This window comes from Falco naumanni, chromosome 7 (genome assembly GCF_017639655.2).
Source record: "Falco naumanni isolate bFalNau1 chromosome 7, bFalNau1.pat, whole genome shotgun sequence".
Lineage (NCBI taxonomy): Eukaryota > Metazoa > Chordata > Aves > Falconiformes > Falconidae > Falco > Falco naumanni.
The window spans coordinates 42,638,562-42,659,042 of NC_054060.1; the positions used below are offsets into that span (position 1 = coordinate 42,638,562).

Sequence of the window (20,481 nt, forward strand, 5' to 3'; positions counted from 1 at the left end):
TATTCAGCTGGCTGTTGACCAGCACCCCAGGCCCTTTCCCACCAGCAGCTCTCCAGCCGCTCTGCCCCCAGCCTGTAGCGCTGTGTGGGGCTGGTGTGACCCATGTGCAGGACCCGGCATGGAGCCCTGTGGAACCTCATACAACTGGCCTCGTCCCATGGGTCCAGCCTGTCCAGATCCCTCTGCAGAGCCGTCCTGCCCTCCGGCAGATCAACACTACCTACCAACTTGGTGTCGTCTGCAAACTCACTGAGGGTGCACTCAATTCCCTCATCCAGATCATTGATAAGGATACTAACCAGCACTGTCCCCAGTACTGAGCCCTGGGGAACACCGCTTGTGACCGGCCCCCAGCCAGGTGTAACTCCACTCACCACCACTCTTTGAGCTCAGCCATCCAGCTAGTTTTTTACCCAGGGAAGAGTGCACCCATGCAGGCCGTGAGCAGCCAGTTTCTCCGGGGGAATGCTGTGGGAGATGGTGTCAGAGGCTTTCCTAAGGTCCAGGTAGACAATGTCCACAGCCTTTCCCCCATCCACTAAGCGGGTCACCTTGTCATAGAAGGGGATAAGGTTAGTCAAGCAGGACCTGCCTTTCATAACCCCATGCTGGCTGGGCCTGAACCCCGATTGTCCTGCACGTGCCACGTGATGGCACTCGGGCTGATCTGCTCCATAACCTTCCCCGGCACCCAGGTCAGGCTGACAGGCCTGTAGTTTCTCTGGATCCTCATTCCTGCCCTTCTTGTAGACTAGTGTTGGGTTGGCTAACCTCCTATCTGCAGGGGCTTCCCTGGTTTGCCAGGGCTGGTGATAAATGATTGACAGTGTCTTGGTGAGAGCTTCTGCCAGCTCCCTCAGCACCCGGGGTGGATCCCATCTGGCCCCATAGACTTGTGTGTGTCTTAAGTGGTGTAACAGGTCACTGACCATCTCCCCTTGGGTTATGGTGGCTTCATTCTGTTCCCTGTCTTCCACCTCAAGGGGCTGGGTACCCTTAGAACTGGTCTTATTATTAAAGACAGAGGCAAAGAAAGCATCAAGTACCTCAGCTTTTTCCTCATCCTTTGTCACTGTGTTTCCTCCTGCATCCAGTAGTGGATGGAGATTCTCTTTAGCCCTCCTTTTGTTGCTAATGTGTTTATACAAATACTTTTTTACTGTCTTTTATGGCAATAACCAGATTAACTTCTGTTTGCCTTTTGCCCCTTCTGATTGTCTGCCTGCATATCCTCTTAACGTCCTTGTGGTCCTCCAGAGTTGCCTGCACCTTCTTCCAAATGTCACAAACTCTCCTTTTTTTCCCTGAGTTGCAGCCAGAGCTCTCTGTTCAGCCAGACCAGTCGTCCCTGCTGGCTGTCTTTTGTCACATGGGGACAGCTTGCTCCTGTGTCTTTAAGATTTCCTTCTTGAAGAATGTCCAGCCTTCCAGAGCTCCTTTACCCCTTCAGGGCTGCCTCCCAAGGAACTCTGCCAACCAGTCTCCTAACAGGCCAAATTACAAACATGTTTTTAACTATATGTGTTTGTAGCCAAACTACAAATAGTACCTCTACATCTCACAGTTCAATGTATCTAATATGTAACATCTATATTTACATACCTGTACATAGAAATATATCTGTGTGTTTGCATGTCACACACATGTCATAGTGATTTTTTAACAAAGCTAGAGCAGCAACTGTTTGCTGAAAGTCCTGTTTCTTCACTCCTTGCTGCAAGTGACCCAGGATGCAGTCTGCCATAGGTGAATCATTTGTCCTCCAGGTTTTCTGTCCTCTGTGCTTGTATGATCAGTTCAGTTGTACCAATATGTACATGCCAGAAGGCTATTGTAGAATTGCCCTAAAGTGTGAGGAAACCGTTGCAAATGAAGTGTGGTAAGAAAAATATGTGGAGAGAAAAATACATATATGACAAATTGGAAAAACAGTGAGGAAGAGAATGGACAAGGAGAAAAACATCTATCTGGCCTAGTTGTCTATGCAAGGACATCTGTCACATGAAGTATCACATCAAAAGTGACCTGGAAGCCAGTGAGCTCATGTCCAGAGTCCATTGTGTTTGGTGAGACAAAATTAAAGCTCTTTAGTCTGAAAACAAAGTTGATTTCTCCTTAGAACTACATTTCTGAAATGAAAGGTTTTGTTGCTGTGGTTTTTACTTTCTTTTCCATGCCCATTCTTTCTCTGCCTTAGTCCTATGCTAGTGCCAAGCACAATGTATTTGTTTTTACCAAAGAAGGAAAACTGGATGAACCCTGTCAGCAGTGATGGGGTAATTGGCATCTCCAGAACAAACAAATGGTAGAAACCTTGGCTGAAGCTTTTATTTTGCTGCTCTTAGCAGCATTAGTGTGTATACATACAAAAAAGGTGTTTATATCAGAAAAGAATATTGACTTAAAAATGCTGGACCACTGAAGCTCATAGTCCTAGCACTTCTGCAGTAACATCAAGCTGTGAGTAAGGCATGTACTTCAGCTGGCAGATTAAAATCTGCAATGCCAGTCTTAATTCTTCTGTACAGGCTACTGTCATGGGTGGAAAAGAAAATAGAAACAGAGGAGCTGTTGCTGTTCTTGGTCATATGGGGAATGGACAGAGCCTGGGCTGCTAGTGTCAAGAATGCTAGTGAATAGAGATGTCTGGGCCAACAAGGCAGTGTCTCTACTGGCAAAGTGTCAATGGAAAAGGCTGGCTGGTTTCTTGTCAGGGCCATTCCTGAGCGACAGCTGGCCGGAGGCTCATAATGCATTAACCATGGTGTTGGCTCCTGGGGAAGCTGTGCACTTGAAAACTGTCCTGTATTTAGCTATAACTGCCCATCATTGACCTGCTGGTTTTTTTTCAGCACCTTAGATCGATCTTTCTTAGAAGAAAGTACCTGATGTGTCTCTTGTAGGAAAGATACTGGTCCTCCATGTGTTCCTTTCTTCCAGCTTCTTTGCTTCGCTTTCTGACATCTTTTAAAATGTGGTGGTTTGGTTTTGTTTGTTTTTTGTGGTTTTTGTTTATTTTAAAAATGCAGTCTTTTAAAATTTGTATTTTATCCATTGCTGACTTTGCATTGGCATTATTCAGAACACAGGAAGAGACGATAAAGAATGCAAAAATGTAACTTCTCGATGTCTAAAAACTAATGGTGTGGGTGTGTATAAAAAATAGGAAGTTCTTGCTTAGCAATATTACACAATGGTCTTGAGAACCAGTCCAGGCTTAGACGCTACAGAGGAAGTGGTGACCAAAGACAGACTTGAGATGCACTTGCTCCAAAGAATGTGTTTCTAAGGGACAGGATTTCAAGAGCTCCTCATCTTGATCTTACCCTTCAGTAGATGGTCACTGGTAAGATGTGCTGAAGGAATGGTTAGAGAAGTGGAGAACTACAACTTCCTTCAGGAAGAGGAACCTGGCTGAGGGCTGATGGGAAGCTTGGAAAGAGCGAACAGGGAGGAGAAGGCTGTTGGAGAAGTTAGTAAAACCACTGCAAAAGGCTGAATGCAGGAATAGGCTGGAGTGAGCAGTGTGGGTGAGCGATGGCCAGGTGACTGTCAGGTTGATGTCTTTGTTACTGAGTGTGTTGCAGGGGGAGGGGAAGGCAGGGGTGCTTGGGAGGAGGGAAAACAAGTGAAATGAGTGATTCTCTCTGTTAGTGAGAGAGCTAAAGGAGGGCTGCAGATAGGATAGAGATGTGAGGATAAAGCAGCATGGGAAGCAGTGCTTCTGGCACAAATACAGAGAAACACCAGGGGAAACTGACAGAGAATCGAGGAGACTGGGGGTGACAGCAGTACGGAGAGAAGAAATGATGGAGACAGTTATTGTAAAAGTGTTGTAAAGCCACAGCAATGGTAGAGGAACAACCTCTTTCTGGGTCCATTATCCAGTCCAGGACGGAGACTGAGAGAGTAGGAGGAGAATCCTGGAGGAGGTATCTGCAGAGACAGTGCTGGGCGATGCAAGGAGTACTAGGAGCTGGAGAGTGAGGTGCAGGCGGTCTGCAGGGTTGGGGTGGGTCTGAGAGGCAGTGATGAAATCCCAGTTTTGCCTTCCCCACGCTGTAGGTAAGTTATCTGAATGAAAGGTTCCTCTTGACCAGAGCAAGAAAAATAGATCCCACAATCACATTCGTGGAATGGTTAAGAGTGTGGCTTTGTACTGTTTGAGATGGGAAGGCTCCTGATGACTATTGATTCCATAGGTCCAAGACTAAAGAGCTGTTAGATCATTCAGTATGATTCACTGTGTAACAATTTCAGTGACTTACTCCTTGTAACGAGCCCATGTGATGTTTTGCTACACATGTTTTTCAGAGCTGTCTGTTCACCAGTGCTATCTGCAAATCTCACTTTTCCCTTCTAAAACACAGCCAAAAGTGTTGTTACGTGTGTTAAGTTATGAACTGAACAGCTCTAAAGCTAAGAATGCTGTTCTTGCTATTTAGCTCTCATTTGGTACTCAACAGTTGGGACAGGGCTTCTGCAGCTCTGCTTTGAACATGAGGCTATTGGAAAAACAGAGCTGCCAGCAATAAAAATAAAAATGAAGTAGCAGTCAGGCTTTTCATAGGAGAAGGCACATGTCTGCTGGGTTTAGGAATTTTACTTGCTTTCGTGTCCTCTAAATTGTTTTGTTCTAGGCTGTGGCAAATCTGTGCTTCAGTTCATTTGGCCATGGGCATAGAAGTTGCAAAAATATTTGTGAGAAGATGAAGGCTTTGACTTTTCTAAAATATAGGGAACTGAAAAGAAACTTGAAAGTTTAATTAAAGGATTTATAAAATTTTCCCAGGAATCTGACTTGCAGAGCTATGCAGCTGATGTTGCAGGATTTGTTCTCTTCACTGCACTGTACAATAAATAGCTACTACTATTAAATTTCCTCTCTGTTTTTCTCTTCCTCTGTGTTTTTTCTTGCTGAACAGCTTTTTGAATTCACTACTGCACCACAAATCCCCCTGTGCTCTGTGTGAGAATCATCAGCATATTTATCATCTACACAGTCACTGTAATCACCTTTTATAATTACCTCTGGTTTTAGCATGCCTTATAAATGGCAACTCGTTCATGTGCCCACACAAGGAATATCAGTACACAGTACTGGTCCTGAAACTCTATTTAGAGACATTGTTTAATTCCTTAGTTTCCTAGACATGCTTAGTTTAACACAGCTAGTGAGTGTACTTGGAAACTGATGGCAGTTAATCCTTTGAAACAGTCATAGTTAATTGGGAGAGGGGGGAATTTTAACTTCTTTCAGACCAAGAATGGAAATGAGGTTTTATTTGCCTGAAGTAGGCTCATTTCTGTCTCTTCAAAAAGCTTTGCTATTTAGATCCCCCTTTCAAATCACATGTTAAGTTTGTGAATGAGATCCCGAAGTCCCTGCTAACAAGTGTCTATAGAAACTGTTTTATATCAAAATCATAAAAGATGTCTACTCTCAGTGGGGTATTTTTTCATGTCTGGTTTCCTTCCTTATTTTGTTTCACAATCCTCCAGAAGCACAAAGGTTCATAAAATATAAGATTAATAACAAAACACTGCCCCAGTAGTGTAAGTCTAGCATTCAAGCTTTTCACACTCAGGATGTTGCGACAGTTGGGAAAAATGGCACTTGTTTCACCCCTTTCCACCTTCTCTGCACATCCACCAGCTGCCACGTGTAGCGCTACACGTGCTGGCACGCCCTCTCCTCTGCTGGAGGAGCATCAAAGTAGAGATGTGCAGAAAGAAGTGGCAAAAGCTCAAGATTTCACATGCTTGGACTGTCTTGTTCCTGTTTTCTCTGACATCCTTCCTACCCCCCCCCTCTTTTTTTTTTTTTTTGTTAATAATTTGTGGTCTTTGTACCTTGATCCTCCTTTTACTGTTGTTGTGTCTCCTAATCCCTCTGCCTGCCTTCTCCCTGAGTCCTGCCATCTGTTTCCCACCCACTGTCGCCCTGTGAGAGCAGAGGGGTCTCCTGGCTCTGACACAGGGAGGCTCCCAGGATGCACAGGTGGTGCTCGGGCTTTCCCTTCCTTTATTTTCCAGAAAACCTGCTGGCCCTCTCTCAGGGTTGGGAGCAGATGGTCTTTATTCAAATCCCCCAGGTGGCTGGCTCCCTTGCAGGCACAAATACACGGCCTGAGAGCATCTGCCCTGGAATTTTCAAAAAGATGTAAAAGAAAAGAGGGTGTGGGTTTTTTTTTGAATGGGCACCTTTCTGTTTATGTGCTAGTTTCAGTCCTGTCCATTTGTTTCCAGCTTGTAGGTACCTGTGTGAAAGGAGTTGCCCCAGACCTAAGTGTTTGCATCCTAGGTTGTAGGAGGACACTGTCTTGGTAAGGCTTGCTAATAGGCCTGGGTGGACCCAGCAGACTTTCTTCCCAGCTGTCTAGGAAGGACTTGTGTCATCCCAATGTGCCAGCCTAGGGAAGCCTGCACATTCCTGCTTGTGCGGTTGTACCACCTCGCCATGTTAGCGCAAATCAAGGCTTTTGAGAAACGCTGCAGAATCATTCACTGTTCAGGAGACGTGACTGAATTGGGAATAAAGATCGCTTGCTTTTGTTCAACATGCATTAGAGGATAAATGCACTGTCCTGAGTGCAGAACTTAGCTGCTGTGCTGTGTAATAACTGTAGATGGGCTTCCAATTCACTTAGTAACCCTGGGCACTCCACCTAAATTTGTGGTATCTCAGCTTTCCTGGGGGATGAGATGAAAGGGGAGGGGGGGGGTAACTAATCCCTTCCTGGCTCATTCAGAGGTTTAATTGAAAACTCTCTCTAAAGCACTTTAGATGGATAGTGAGGTTTTTTTCATACTCATACCTTATTTCTTCTGAGTATCTTCTGTAAATTATGTTATTCTATGAGGCTTTAAAATGTTACTCAGATCTAGCTTGAGTGTGAGCGATCTTGGAGTGTCTTAATGCCAACAAACTGCCTCCACCCCATGGGAAACAGCTTCTGAATGAAGCCCAAGGGATTGAACTCTAAGCAGTCATGCATGGTCTTCTGAAACACTTCTGTGGCTGACAAAGATCTGCCAAGTAGACCTTCCAGCCTTGAAAGTGTTTCTAGTGCATAGTACAATCTAATTTTCCTTATACGTGCATAGCGTGCCTGCAAGCATAAAATAATTTATTAAAAAAGAAATCTTGGAAAAATCCAGACAGCTAAGTTTTCTGTGAAAGCTGCCAGTGGGGAGAGCAGACTGCCAAATGTTATGTTTAAAACAGTAGCAAGCTAATAATCTCACGGTTACCTTGAGTCTTTACATTTCTCACTCCTTTCTATAAACGTTGGCTTGGCCTTTGCTGCCCAAGGGGCTTGCTGTGTCTGCCTCCTCTTCGTGATGGGAGGGCTCCAGTGCGGACAAGGTCTCGGCGTGGTATTTCCAGGCAGGGTCAGCCCTTGGTGGCAGAGCAGGGTTGACCTTGCTAAGGTTCTCTGCAGTATTAATGCCTGTAGGTGTTTCACCTCACAGGGTCATGCAGCATCGCTGATGCCCATCTGTTATCTCGTGCAGAGAATAGCAAAGCCTCCCCCACTTTTGGTGCGGAGAGGCATAGTATGGCTTGAATGGCTTAAGTAGCTCACCTGTCTTGAGGATGGTGTAGATGCTCTCACTGATGGAAAGTAACCCTGATGTTTTCTAAATGAGTGATTTCAAGCCACTAGGCTCACCCTGAGAATAGTTATGATGCTGTGGTGCGTGGATTGGAATTTATGGTCAACAGGTGAAGGTGCCCAGAGCGTGCAAGGGTTAGAGTGCTTGTTTGGTGTCTGCTCCTTCAGTCTGCCATAGAGAAGATGCTTTGCCCTTACTAAGTTCAGAAGAATGAGACACACACGCGCACTGAAGTCACTTGCTCTCCATAACTTGGCAACTTAATCTTGTGTCCCACAGTCATGCTCTTTTTTTAAGCCCTGGTCTGAATCTCCTCTGAAGCTGATGCAGAATGAAACCCAGTGCTGAAACTAACGGGAACTCAGTTTCATGAAAAATTGTCTTCTGACCAAACTAAGTTTCTTCTTGGGCTAGTAGTGCCCTCAAAGGAACTGTTCATGAAGTAACAGATACTTTTTTGTTGTTGCTGACAGGTTTTTTTTTGACACTGTCTATGTTTAAGGTTGTGTTTTTCAGAATCATACACAACAATCAGACTTTCACAGACTGAAATATTATTTGTATATTATATTGTAATTTTTCAGGAAAGAGCAAGCCATGGATGCTGCTGGATATGGAGAGAAGAGTAAGAATGATTGTATGACTTTCAAAAACAGTTTTAAAATATTCAGGGAAATAAACAATACTGTATTTACAGGGTGAAGTGTGAACTAGCATATTTTAAATATGTCTGTTTCTGCAGAAGGGAAGAATTCCTGCTTGCAAAATCTTAACTGTTAATAATGTGGGATTTTGATATTGAGAATTCCAGTGTTGATTCATACAGTATACTGGTAACTTCTGTAGGGCATTCTTGAAATATTTTAAAGATCAACATTCCTAAAAGTAGAAAAATTTTATAACAGGTAAGGTACATGCAAAGAGTGGTTTAGAGCATTTGTGTGCTCTAAAATCAGGAAATTGGAAAACAAGTTAGTTCCTAAGCTGCCTGCACGTGGCTGCACTGGCTTGCAAGGTTCTGGGAGTGGAAGTAACTCCTGTGGTAATATAGGTCAGTGTGCCTTTGTGTGTCTGGGGGGGCTGCAGCAGCTTAATTGATGAGTCGGTTTAACTCTGGTTCCCTGGCCTTGGGTCCTGTACATGCCTCTGACTCTGCCGGTGCAGCCTTACAAGGGCATGGTGTTGATGGAGGAACAGTTGCACTCAGAAATTGTCTGTCTATACAGTGATAGGAGCAATTGAACACCCAAGTGGGGTATAGAATGGAAGCATTTATCCCACAGTTATACGCTCTGTGTCAGGATGTATAGGGATGAGAGAAAACTGTACATGGCCTGTTTCTCTCTCTTTTTCTTCCCCCAGTGTGGATGAGGACAGGCTTTTCCTTAATGATTTTTTTAAATTTCCATATTGAAGCTCCTTGCCTTCCATCTCCCTTTGTCTGACTTGGATACACATAACTTTCTTTACTACCCAACAATGGACATGATAGTTTTGTTGAAACAAGATCTGGGGTTGGCTGCTTTCTCTCTCCCAGCTTTAGGAGGCAGCCAGCAGGGCTGTTGGTCACAGCAGGATTCCCTGCAGTAACAACCTGCATGTGTCTCCTCCTCCCCACCGCTCCCCAAGCATATGGTTAGCTGCATATTCTCCCTTCTACATAACTCACTTTTTATTCCTCTTAGCACACGAGGTTTGTGCTTCAAAGTGTGAACAGGCTTTGATGCAGAACAGAGGCAGAAATTATTTGCGAAAACATTTCTTGGAGATAATTTATGTGCATGGAATGGCATTCAGCTTTGGGAAGTCTGAGTGGCAACTATTTAACAGACAGACAGTTTAGGATAAGTTCTTTTTTTGAGACTAACCCTCCTTCGCTTCTGCCTAGGGTGTTTTTGTTTTGGTGGGTTGTTTTTTTTGGAGGTGGTGATGGTTTGGTGGGCTTTTTTGCACCCTTGTCAATCACAAAACAAAGGACAAGCATTAGGCATATGTGTTGAAATATTTTGAGGATTTTTTCCCCCCCTTGCATTGATCAGACAATGTGGGTGAGGATAACACGTAGAGGAAAAAAAGGTCTTACTGGATTTTATAATGGACACATATATATTGTTCAGGCACTTATTCAAAGGTCTTCTCTTTCCAGGAGGATGTTTTGAAAAAGATCACTTGCAAGCATGCAATTTGTTGTAAATATGTACTGATTCCTTTTTTTTCTCTCTAGGTAAAAGTATGGATGAAATCAAGAAGCTGCTGTTGTTGGTTCTGGGATGTGCTGTACAGGTGATCATTCATTAAGGCTTGAAAAATAAGATTTTTTTGAATCTCTTACTTTTTTCTGGACTGAGAAAATCCATCCAAAGATCAGTGCTGTATGAACAGATCTCCAGCTCAAGACAGCTTTGTGAGCTGAAGTTGTGAGAAGACACAATAGGTGAATGAAAGAAATGCAGGGGAAAGGAAGCACACTTTATGATAGCAGTAGCCTCAATTTGTTGCCAGTGTGTAATCGGGCACGGATATGTGTTCTTGCAACTAAGTAGTCTACTTTGATAACAAAGTGGGAAGAGATAAGCTTTAAACAGCGCTCTTGATACCAGTACTGTTAGTTTGTTTTCTTACCATTTTAAAATACAGAGTGGAACAGTACATATTAATGATAAACAAATAGATAATCCAACAGTCTAAACATTTGTGTAATGAATCCTGATTTTATTTGCATAGTCTTTTGATTGAATATTATGTGTAGAAAATCCAAAATTAATATATACTTTGTATATTCATGTGGGGATTTTTATGTGGCATTTGTTAAAATAAATGGACAGGCAATCTATATGGGAAACTCCCCAGAAATGCACAACTGTTACTGGATGAAGAAATCAGTGTTCTGCTCACCAAACTCTGTGGGTGATAAACAATAGACATGTTGCAGGCTAGCCTTTGCTTATAATTGACCTTGTTTATAGGTCTGTCTAGTGTTTTTGTCATGCCTTAGGACACTTACCCTGCTCAGCTATGTCAAGTCAATTATGTCAGGGTAAAGCTGTCTACGTATGGCTGCTCTGAACTGTCTCAGTGTTGCATTGCAGCACAAAGAATAAAGGTCTAATTTGGCAAGCTGCGGTGCATCCTCAGTCCCCGTTTATGGGTCTGAGGTTCTCCCTACTGGAAGGGATGGTTGAGACTCGGAACCAGGCGCAAAAGGATACTTGAATGGATTTAAAAAGTAGCATGTAACTTCTCCACAATGCAGAGTTGTTACAAGAAGGCAGTAATGTTGGTAGTGTACAATCACAGATATACAAATAGCATACGTCTATCTCTTCTAAAACCTTAAGTAAAAGATTTACTAAAATCTGTTTGTCACTCATTTCTATCCAAAATGTTTCTCAACCCCATTTTTTAACTAAAGCACATGTTGATTTAGTCTAACAAGCAACATTATGCATTGATGTGGATAGTATCTGAAGTGATGCATTTCTCTTCATTGCCAAAACCAAGCAAAACGCAAACAGCAAAGCAGACAGGTTAAATGATGCAATGTAAATGTAGGTTTGTGTTTGTGCAGCTCTATTAATGAAGCTGTGATGATTTTCTCCGGCTGTTGCCCCACCTCTTGATCTCATTGCATGTTGAACTTGTTTTTAGAGAGCAAAACCAGCCATTTAACTTAGCCTTAATTGTAATGACTGTAAAAGGTTTAAATAATTTAATGCGTAGTTTGGTTCATGCTCCATATGGAGCTATGAAATATTATACCTTCTAGCATGACAGAGTGCAGATCTCAAACATTTTGTTGTTAGCAATGTGTAGATTTTTTTTTATTTAAGTGAAAAATGGTGCAGTAGGTTTTAGGATGGGTAGCACTGTTTCAGGTTGTCTTTTTTCTTTTAACAGTGTGAAAGAAAAGAAGAGTTTATTGAAAGAATAAAACAACTGGATATTGAAACCCAAGCTGCCATTGTATCACACATTCAGGAGGTGGGACTCTCAGTATTGTCCGTTTTGACTTTTTACCTCTCCCTTCCTTGATGTAACAGGGTTGTGGTTTTTTTGCTGTGAAATATTAATGCTTGGAATTTCTTAATGGATTAATGAATTTCACCAAAAAAAAAAGATGGAATATGTTACTGCAATCAAATTATAAGATGAAAATGATAGGCATTTGGAACATTACTTGGCTCAGTTGGCGTTTTAAACTGAGTTTAATACAGTGGTAAATGCCTTGCTTGCCAGTTACAGGCTATTTAGAAGGAATTGTTGTAAGGATATATGCATAATATTTACAAAAAGCACGTATAGCTTAGAAGCTGCAGTGTCCCCTGTAGCAATGGTGTAAGCACTTAGTCCCTGAGTCCTGTGGTAGGTGAAACTCGGGCTCCCCAGTGGCTTGCTTCAGACAGTGGCCTCTGAGCTCAGATGGTCTTGAAGAGTGTACTCTGCCGCTACAATTGGGCGTATAGTCTGGTTTTAAAGAGAAGTTTGTTTCAATGACAAGTATTCTTGGATTTCTAAGGCTTCTGCAGAAGGAGCCAGCTTGCTTTGGTGACCCGAAGGAGAGCTGCATTGAAACAGCCCCTGCTGGATGTGCCTGGCCGGGAGCAGGCACTGGCTGTGGCTGATAGTCAGTGTGTACAGGTGTAGAAAGCCCAGTACACTCTGATTTGAGAAACAAACAGTGAAAGTCTTAAGACAGGAACTTCTTTCTTAACACTTAAAAAAAATAGTTCTGGTTTAAAAATAAATAATTTGTGATGAATTAAGCACATGGTTATGACAAAAGCGGGAACAACAGTCTCTAACTTAGCTTGAGAGACTTGCCTGACATTTCTGCTAAATGATTCGGAGGAAATCGGTTTGGGTATGATGGCTGTTGAAAGGTACACTGCTAGCAGCAACCAGACAAAGGCAGCTCCTCCCAGCTGTATCAGCTGCAAATTGCAAATTCATGGAAAGCAGGGCTTCTTCTCAGTGAGACACCAGCCTAACTGTTCAGTGTGGTCTCAGTCCCTTCAGATCGCTGTGGTGACCACCTCAGTGCTTGCAGTAAGACAGTTGCATACTTCTGATATGCAAGTACATGTGCTATTGATCACAGTAGGCATCTGATAATTTTTTAAAAACAGCCTTAATTATAAATAGAAAAAATTCTGGGTAATGTTATGTTAAGGTAGTTGTTTGTTTTTTACAACCTGTTTTTAGTGAACTGTGATCTGTTTTTTAATCGATCAGTAGAAGAACCTGGAGGATGCAGTGTATACGGCAAACAAATTCACAAATCAACCAGTGGAAAGACATCTTTTTTTGTTCCTGTCCCTAGGTAACTCACAACCAGGAGAATGTCTTCGACTTGCAGTGGCTGGAGCTCCCAGATATGGCCCCAGAAGAACTAGAGTCTCTCTCCAGGAATATGGTTTTCCACCTCAAGAGGCTCATTGATGAGAGAGATGAATGCACAGAAGTACAATGACTTCTTTCTCCCATTTAGAGTTGATGTGAAGCAGCAGATGCAGGCTCCATTCCTTCTCTTGTGTCTTGTCTGTGCACTGGGTTTCTATTTCTTCTGTGCCTTTCTACTACACCTCTGAAAATCTGTAGAAAGATTTTTCACTCTCGATTCTTGCATAAATACTAAGGTGTGGTGAAATGAGTGGTACAGAGGAGTGGAGTGGTCTCTGTGCTTTGTGGAGAGAGTAAAATATTTGAAGTTGCAACTGTGTCTTGAGATTGTTGTCTCTGCGTGTCTGCTCAGCCATTTGTCTTTGAGTGGCTGCTTGCCTGTCTCTTCATTGTATCTACCATCATGGGTTTCAGTGTCTTCTCTAGTTTTTTTTCTGTGTGAAGACAGCCCTATCTGTTGCTGACTCATACGTTTCCTTCCCTTCAGATTTCTGGAGGAGGCTTCTCCCCTTCTTTAACCTGTTAATTTTCTGTCATGCTTTTGACTATAATTGCATTAATTAAAACTGCTACTTACTATAGGTTTGGTATGAATTCTCCAAGCAAAACAGGCTGCTTATTTTTAGCATTGGAAGGGGAATATTTTAGTGGTCTGAGCGTAGTGGAGATTCCTTTTCTCCTCTGTATAACCTTCCCACCTGGTATCACTTGAACTTTGTATAATGCCAGGCTAATAATTTTCTACATTTATAAATAATTTTTAGATACTTGAAAAACAATGTATAATTATACTGTTTGTCTCTTGACACTACATACTTCCCTGTATTTCTAGGTCATTGTAGATCTCACTCAAGAGAGAGATTATCTGCAGTCTCAGCAACCACTAAGTCCTCTGAAAGCACCAAGTCCAGATTCTTCACCAAACCCAGCCAGCCCTCTTTCTAATGAAGACAAGCAGCACCTTGCAGTTGAGCTGGCAGACACAAAAGCTAAATTGAGAAGAATCCGTCAGGAGCTGTGAGTCATCAGTGATTTATGCTTCTAGAGAGACTTGTATATTAAGTCTTGTGCATCCTGAAAATACAGGTGCTTGTTGGCTTTGGTACGCTGGCCTCTATGGGAGCTCTCAGAATCACATCTTTTAGTTTTTTTTTATTGATGAGAGTAGGAAGCTTTCTTCTTTCTTAAGACACATTGTATCTTTAAATACAGAGTGATGGCTACTTCTGTTTTTCTTTTTGCATCTTATCTCTCTCTTCTGCTCCTCAAAATGTCAACTGCTAGCTGCACTTCCTAATTATTAGTGGAAATTCCAGAGGCCAGTGAAGCTAGCTATGACAGCAGTAGCAGCAATGAGATTTAAACAGAGGTACTTTAGTATAAAAACAGAGTTGCAAACTCAGAACCCTGATAAAGGTTCATCAGAAAAAACCTCTTGCTTTTATGAAGCTGTCATGACAAAGAGGCTTTATGTTCAAAATTTGATAGGAAGTTTCTGTCTTCCTTTCCAGATTTCTAGTAGTGTCCATGTAATCAGTATTGTTTGTGTGTGTGTAATTACTAAGATTTTTCTACCTTTTCAGGGAAGAGAAGTCTGAACAGCTTGTAGATTCTAAACATGAAGTTGAGCAGCTCACTCTAGAGCTGCAAAAAATAAAACAAGAGGTAAGATGGGCTCATTTTACTGTGACAGTCTTCCCTATTTAAAAAAGCTTCTTTCAGTGTGAAGCTAAAAATGCAAGTATGTCTGTTTTTTAATGAGGAAATCGAGTTACTCCAGCAACCTGTTTGATGATAATGGCTATGCAATGCTAACACTTTCAGCTTAACTGGTGAGAGCAGTTTCATCTCGGGCTGCAAATAGCCTAGTAATGCCTGAAGCATATGCAGCATGAGGCATTAGAAATGTCAGGGTGCCAACAGGCTGAACAACCTCTCTGCCACAGAGAGAATTTACTGGCTAGTGGAAGAATTCTCTTCCCCCTGAACTAGAGGAATGGTATTTGCCTATGTTTAAAAGAAGTAAGCATATAAATAAAAATAAAATTTAAAGAACATGCTTTAAAGTATTAACTTGAGATTTTTCTCCCTGCTTATTCCTCACTTCTCACAGAATATCCACCTGGCCTCGGATGCTCGTTCTGCTCGAGCATACAGAGATGAGCTTGACTCGCTGAGAGAGAGGGCAAACCGTGTGGAGAGACTTGAGATGGAACTTGTTCGTTGCAAAGAAAAACTTCATGATGTAGATTTTTACAAAGCTCGCATGGAGGCAAGTGAAAATTGGGAGAATAATTTGCTGAGCAATCCTTAATGTTTGGCTTCTGTTGTGTTACCAGTTCATGTGTCATTTGTCATTGAGCTGACTGTAGCAAAACATCAGAGCAAGTAGAAATTTCATAATGTATGTCATAGTCATTGATTTAGCAACATTAAAACTTCTTTCAGGGGCAAGAAGGACTTGCTAAACTAAGTAGTTTAGCTAAACTATTACTAATAAATAATACCCATTAGTTTTAATACACTTTGCTTAGTTCAGCATTATGTGGCTAAACAGGACAGACCTTTCTAGATGCCTCTTGTAGAGAATCCAGACCTTTAGTCTAGCCTTGAAAATTTACTCTTAGGTAAAATCCCTGTGTTTCAGAGTTGTTCCTTTGACCAGCATTTTAAATATCATATATAAATTAGCTGAATGAATGTCTGGGTGTTTTTCCTTAGGCATTTGTAGCAAATGCAACAAAGGTTGGGCATTTTTAAGCATGACCTCAGATGACAAATATAAGCCACCCCTTTTTGCAGCTGTTGCTTGTAGTAGAACGGAGATAAAATTTGCATCTTCCCTAGTGCCCTGTGTAAGGTATGTCAATGAGAAACTTACAGCTTTGTTCCAGCACTAATGCTAGTTACTCAGCTTAGTCACCCGCAGCTATGCCCATGCTGGAATTATTAATTAACTCAGGTTGGAATGAACCCTGGTGATCATCTAGACAAACTCATTGCTCACAGTATGGCTGACCTTAAATTTAGGTCAGACTACCCTAATGTTTGTTTCTTTCAGTTCTTTGAGCCATTCTCACCTAAACTCTTGCCAATCCACATACGTAACACTTCAAGTGAAGTCTCAGGACTCACTGAACTCACAAAGGTTCAATAATTGACACTCTCACTATTAAATAAAATCCAGGTCTGAGGCAGAAGAGCGATGTTGAAACTCACATTTGCCAGGCCTCTGGCTGAGAACACAGACCTTATTTCTGCTCTATAAACTCTTTGTAGGTGATTTTTTTTTTCCTCTCTGACCTAAGGGGCCAGCTAGCTGCTGCTTCTTATGAATAGGTTCACTAAAATGGGTGGATATTAAATGTAGTAATAGACCACAAAAGCCTATCTCCCCGCTCAGTAATTCCAAGTTTACATTAGGAAGTATGAAGCTCTGGCTGTCTTTATTTTCCTCCCTCAAGCGGGCGAATCAGTCGTGCATTAACGTGGCACACTAGCCATCAGCATGGCATCCTGGTGTTTCCCTTTTGGCTGTGCACTGGAGTTGCTTACCTGCTGCTCAGATGGTTTAGTTGGAGCTAGGAAAGGAGTTTTTTAGTCTTGTCTTCATCTGAGATTGAGGGAGTAGCTATTTCTGTTCTTGAGTTCTCGGCCTCCTTGCTTGTCCTAGAGCCAGCAGTTTCCTGCTCTGATGCCTGCGTTCTAATCTTGCTCAACATATCATTCAGTAAAGAAACCTCCACTTCAGTTTCAAATCTGTTCCAGCTTCCCTTACTCCCTCTTCTACCCTGTCAGTTTTTGGTGAAAATATTGAATGTCAGAGATGAGTGCTGGCTCTCCAAGGACACCTCCCTGAAATACAATAGTGAGACAAAGAATATTTCCCATCAATACAGCACTTAGCTAATTCTGGCCAAGGTGTGGCCTCTAGCAAAAGTTGCCGCTGCTGTAGGGGCTGAGCTCTTCTAACATGTGGCAGGCACAGCTGTCTGCAGGCTGCTTTGTGGTCTAGAATAGCCAGAGGGTTTCACATTCTCACCACTCCCTCTTCCACCACTGATCAGTCTTGGCACAGCCATAGACTGCCAGTGTTGAGCAGTGGCAGCATCAGGCAAGCTCCACTGGTTTTGTGCTGATACAGTCAGAGGATTCCACAGGGCACTCTTCTGTATTTTTTTAAGGTCATGAGTAGCACAAAGGCTGTGCATGGTAGCCAACTTGCCATGGTCCCTCAGTTTTCTGTCTTTGTCTGAAGTCATCCACCCCTCCGAAAGAAGAGTTAATGGCTGGAGTCAGTTCAGTGACTGCTCAGTTTCCTCGCACTCCCTCAAAAAAACTGGTTTACCAATCCCAAGCTGCAAAATTTGTGCAGGAATGTAATGTGGTAGAGATTTTTACCACTAGATGGTACAGTGCTGATTCATCGCATGGCATTTACTGGTTGCAGCTGACTTTCTAAGCTCTAAAACAAATCTTAGGGAGGCGCAGCAGTGAAAATGTGTGTAAAATACAGCATAAGCTATTCTTCTATGGTAATGTGATGTCTTAAAGCTCATAGGGTCTTGACAGGGTTGTTAATAAGCAGTGTCAGATCGTTAAGTGAGAAGAAAAAGTGGATTTACCATTGTGCATCAATGCAAAAAGCTATTAACGAGCATTTAAAAATCTTTCTTTTAGTTCATATACATGTTTGGTAGTTTGAACGAAAAATATGGAATGTACTCTGTGTATGATACCGTGACAAGTTTTAGGAATTGCAAACAAGCTTACAAGTAGTTTCTGAAAGCACACAATGCAAACCAGCAGTGGTGGTAGGAAGAGATTTAAGGAGCTATTGCAGAAGGATTGCAAAAGGAGCAAGTCTTTCTCTAGTGAGCATAACACATTTAGGCATGTGTGTTTTTTTTCCTTTTCTGTATGTCTTGACAAAATTGTTCAGAAATGTCATTTTGGTTTGACCATTCTTCAAGGAACATGGAGATCAATATGCTCTGGAGACCTTACTCCTGGGGTGGCTTAGTGACTTTGTATCTGTGAATGCGGGGGAGCATGCTTAATGCAGGGCTTCCTCTAAGGAGGTGCTTCTCTCCAATGTGAAGCTTCCCTCCAGCATTCCTCTCCATTGAACCTTGCACTGCTGCAGCAGATAAGATTACTTTCTGAGGCCAGGGAGTCCGCTTTGCCTCTTCTTCCTCCTGAGTGCAATCATGTTTCCATGCGGGGTGATAGGAGGAATTTCTGTGAACGTTTTCATCTCACATTTATATGTTTTCATATAGTTGTCCAAGGCAATGTTTGATTGTCACAAGATGTTTACTGTGTCATGGCTCAGTAGAGGCAACTCCTGAACTGCCAGAAAGGAGGGGTTTGAACTCTAATAACTAGGTCTGGATGGTGTGCAAATTCTCTAGTTTCAGATTTAAACAATCTCATTGCTACTTTAGTTTCTAAAAACGTTTTCCAGTAGCAGCACACCCTGATTGCGCAACTGCCTACCCTCAGAGGTAATTGTGAGCATGTGAGTACACAATGCACATTTTGAAAGCTATTTCGAATCACAGTGATCCAGGATCAAACCACAATATATAATTTATGTTAGAAATTACAAAAGCAGAATTAAATATGTTAGATATTAAATCATCACAATTTAAGTGATATAAAATGAAGAGGGGTTTAATCCCTTGCCTAGTAAATTCAGTGTATTTAAAAAAAAAGTAATGAATCCACAGCCAACTATTTTTGCTGTTGATTTAAAAATAAACTCAAAGTTACAAAATAATGTTGGTAGGTTTGTTAGTTAAGAAAAAATAAACCTTAATTCCAGTGGAAGCACCGCCATCACATGACCACCTGGGTCTCAGAAGTGTGATTTGTAGCCAGACACATTTTTAGGTCAACTATGTTATCCCAGCAACTTCTGTGAGATGTTGGTGCTGACATTAGTTAGGACAGTTTTACCTTTCAGGCTTTGAGATGTAACTCTACAAAGCTCTCATGGAGTAATTATTTAAATTATACAAACTTTTCAATATTAAGACAACCTCAGATCATGGATACACCAGTGAGCAACATTGACCTCACCATTGCAAGCAATTCCACCAGGTTATTAATTTAAGATTTCATCAGAACTGCTTTGAACTGACATGTCTGCCCCTCCTGGGCACTCTATGGAAAGTGCTTCAGTCTTCCATGTATTGCAGCTCCCAGGGATGTGTGGTTTGCTCCTGGATATGTGTATATACTTGGCGCACGTAACTTGACTCTTCATGAAACACTGAAGTAACTAGTTCCTGCTTGGTAGGCAGTTTTGGGAATAGTTCTGACACCGTGTTTTTGAGGTCAGACACCACCTTTTTAAGGCTGTGGTCCAGATTGAGCGTGATGATCTAGCAAAGTAAACTCTTGTTATGTTGCTGTTTCATTACAGGTATTCTGGCAGCTTACATGACACCCAGCACATTTTATGTCATATATTTTCTCTGGTCTGCCATATGGTTAGTGTCAGCCTTTTCAGGCTGTCCACCCCAGAGTGACCCTGTTGGGTCAGACTTGGCCCAAAATGCAGGTTCTGTAAAATTAGAGTTTCGATATTGTTGTTATTATTTTAGTTACTTGCATAGTCAGACATTTTAATTGTGGTAGTTGAACTGCTTCACAAGCACTGACATACTTGTCCTTTTAATGCTACTGTAGTAGGGAAATTTTTCCTCTCATGTTTTCCAAGTTGGTAACTGACCCACTGAGAGATCAAGGGCAATATGGTACCGCATAAAGTAGACTTTCTGTATTATGCCATCTCCAGTCAAGATCCAGCAAACAACTAATATTACTTGCTAAATAAGGCTTATTAAATCATGGCCCCCTGCAATATCAAAAGACAAGAGGAGTGGTTGTCAATCAGACACCCTTAACTTGGGCTTTACAGCTGTCTTTTTTTCTTTTTCTTTTTTTTTCCCCTCTGAATTCCAAATAACTGAGCCACGTAAGGCTTGTTAAGGTTGATTCTACTACCAAAAAGGAGAAGGTGGTTGCTGATTAAGCAGTGAAGGTCATTTGTTCATGCCTGGTGATCTTTCAGGAATCTACTTGGTTGGGATTTTTGTGGTCTGAGAGGGCAGATGTGAACACTGATGTCAGCGGAGAGAATATTTTGAAGACAGTTGCCCAGGAATAAACTTGCCAAGCCATAAGCATTTCATCCTGCCTGTGTGCACGTCTTCTGGTTTAGCATATTTCATTGGAGCAGGGGAGGGGATAGGGAGGGACAAAAGCAAAGAAAGACAAACGGAAATTTTCTTTAGAGAATCATATAATCTGCTTCTTGCCCCATTGTAACTTTTCTGGGCAAAAATTCTTCCTGTACCCATTTAATCTTAATAATTTAATAAATGTGTTTAAAACATGACTGAGAATACATGGCCAGATTTTATGCTTTGGACATTTCACATTTCTGAAGGT

The 20,481-nt window shown here is 42.0% G+C and overlaps 1 protein-coding gene across 2 annotated transcripts in view; it reads left to right on the plus strand.

Annotated features, from left to right (window-relative positions):
• Positions 1 to 20,481, plus strand: part of CCDC88C (coiled-coil domain containing 88C) — a 102,110-nt gene that overhangs the window by 41,455 nt on the left and 40,174 nt on the right. For both annotated transcript variants that reach the window (XM_040600958.1, XM_040600959.1), the window contains exons 5-10: positions 9,845 to 9,903; positions 11,518 to 11,601; positions 12,941 to 13,081; positions 13,853 to 14,037; positions 14,604 to 14,685; positions 15,134 to 15,292. In XM_040600958.1, the coding sequence (XP_040456892.1) occupies positions 9,845 to 9,903; positions 11,518 to 11,601; positions 12,941 to 13,081; positions 13,853 to 14,037; positions 14,604 to 14,685; positions 15,134 to 15,292 (710 nt within the window). The remainder of the gene's footprint in view (positions 1 to 9,844; positions 9,904 to 11,517; positions 11,602 to 12,940; positions 13,082 to 13,852; positions 14,038 to 14,603; positions 14,686 to 15,133; positions 15,293 to 20,481) is intronic.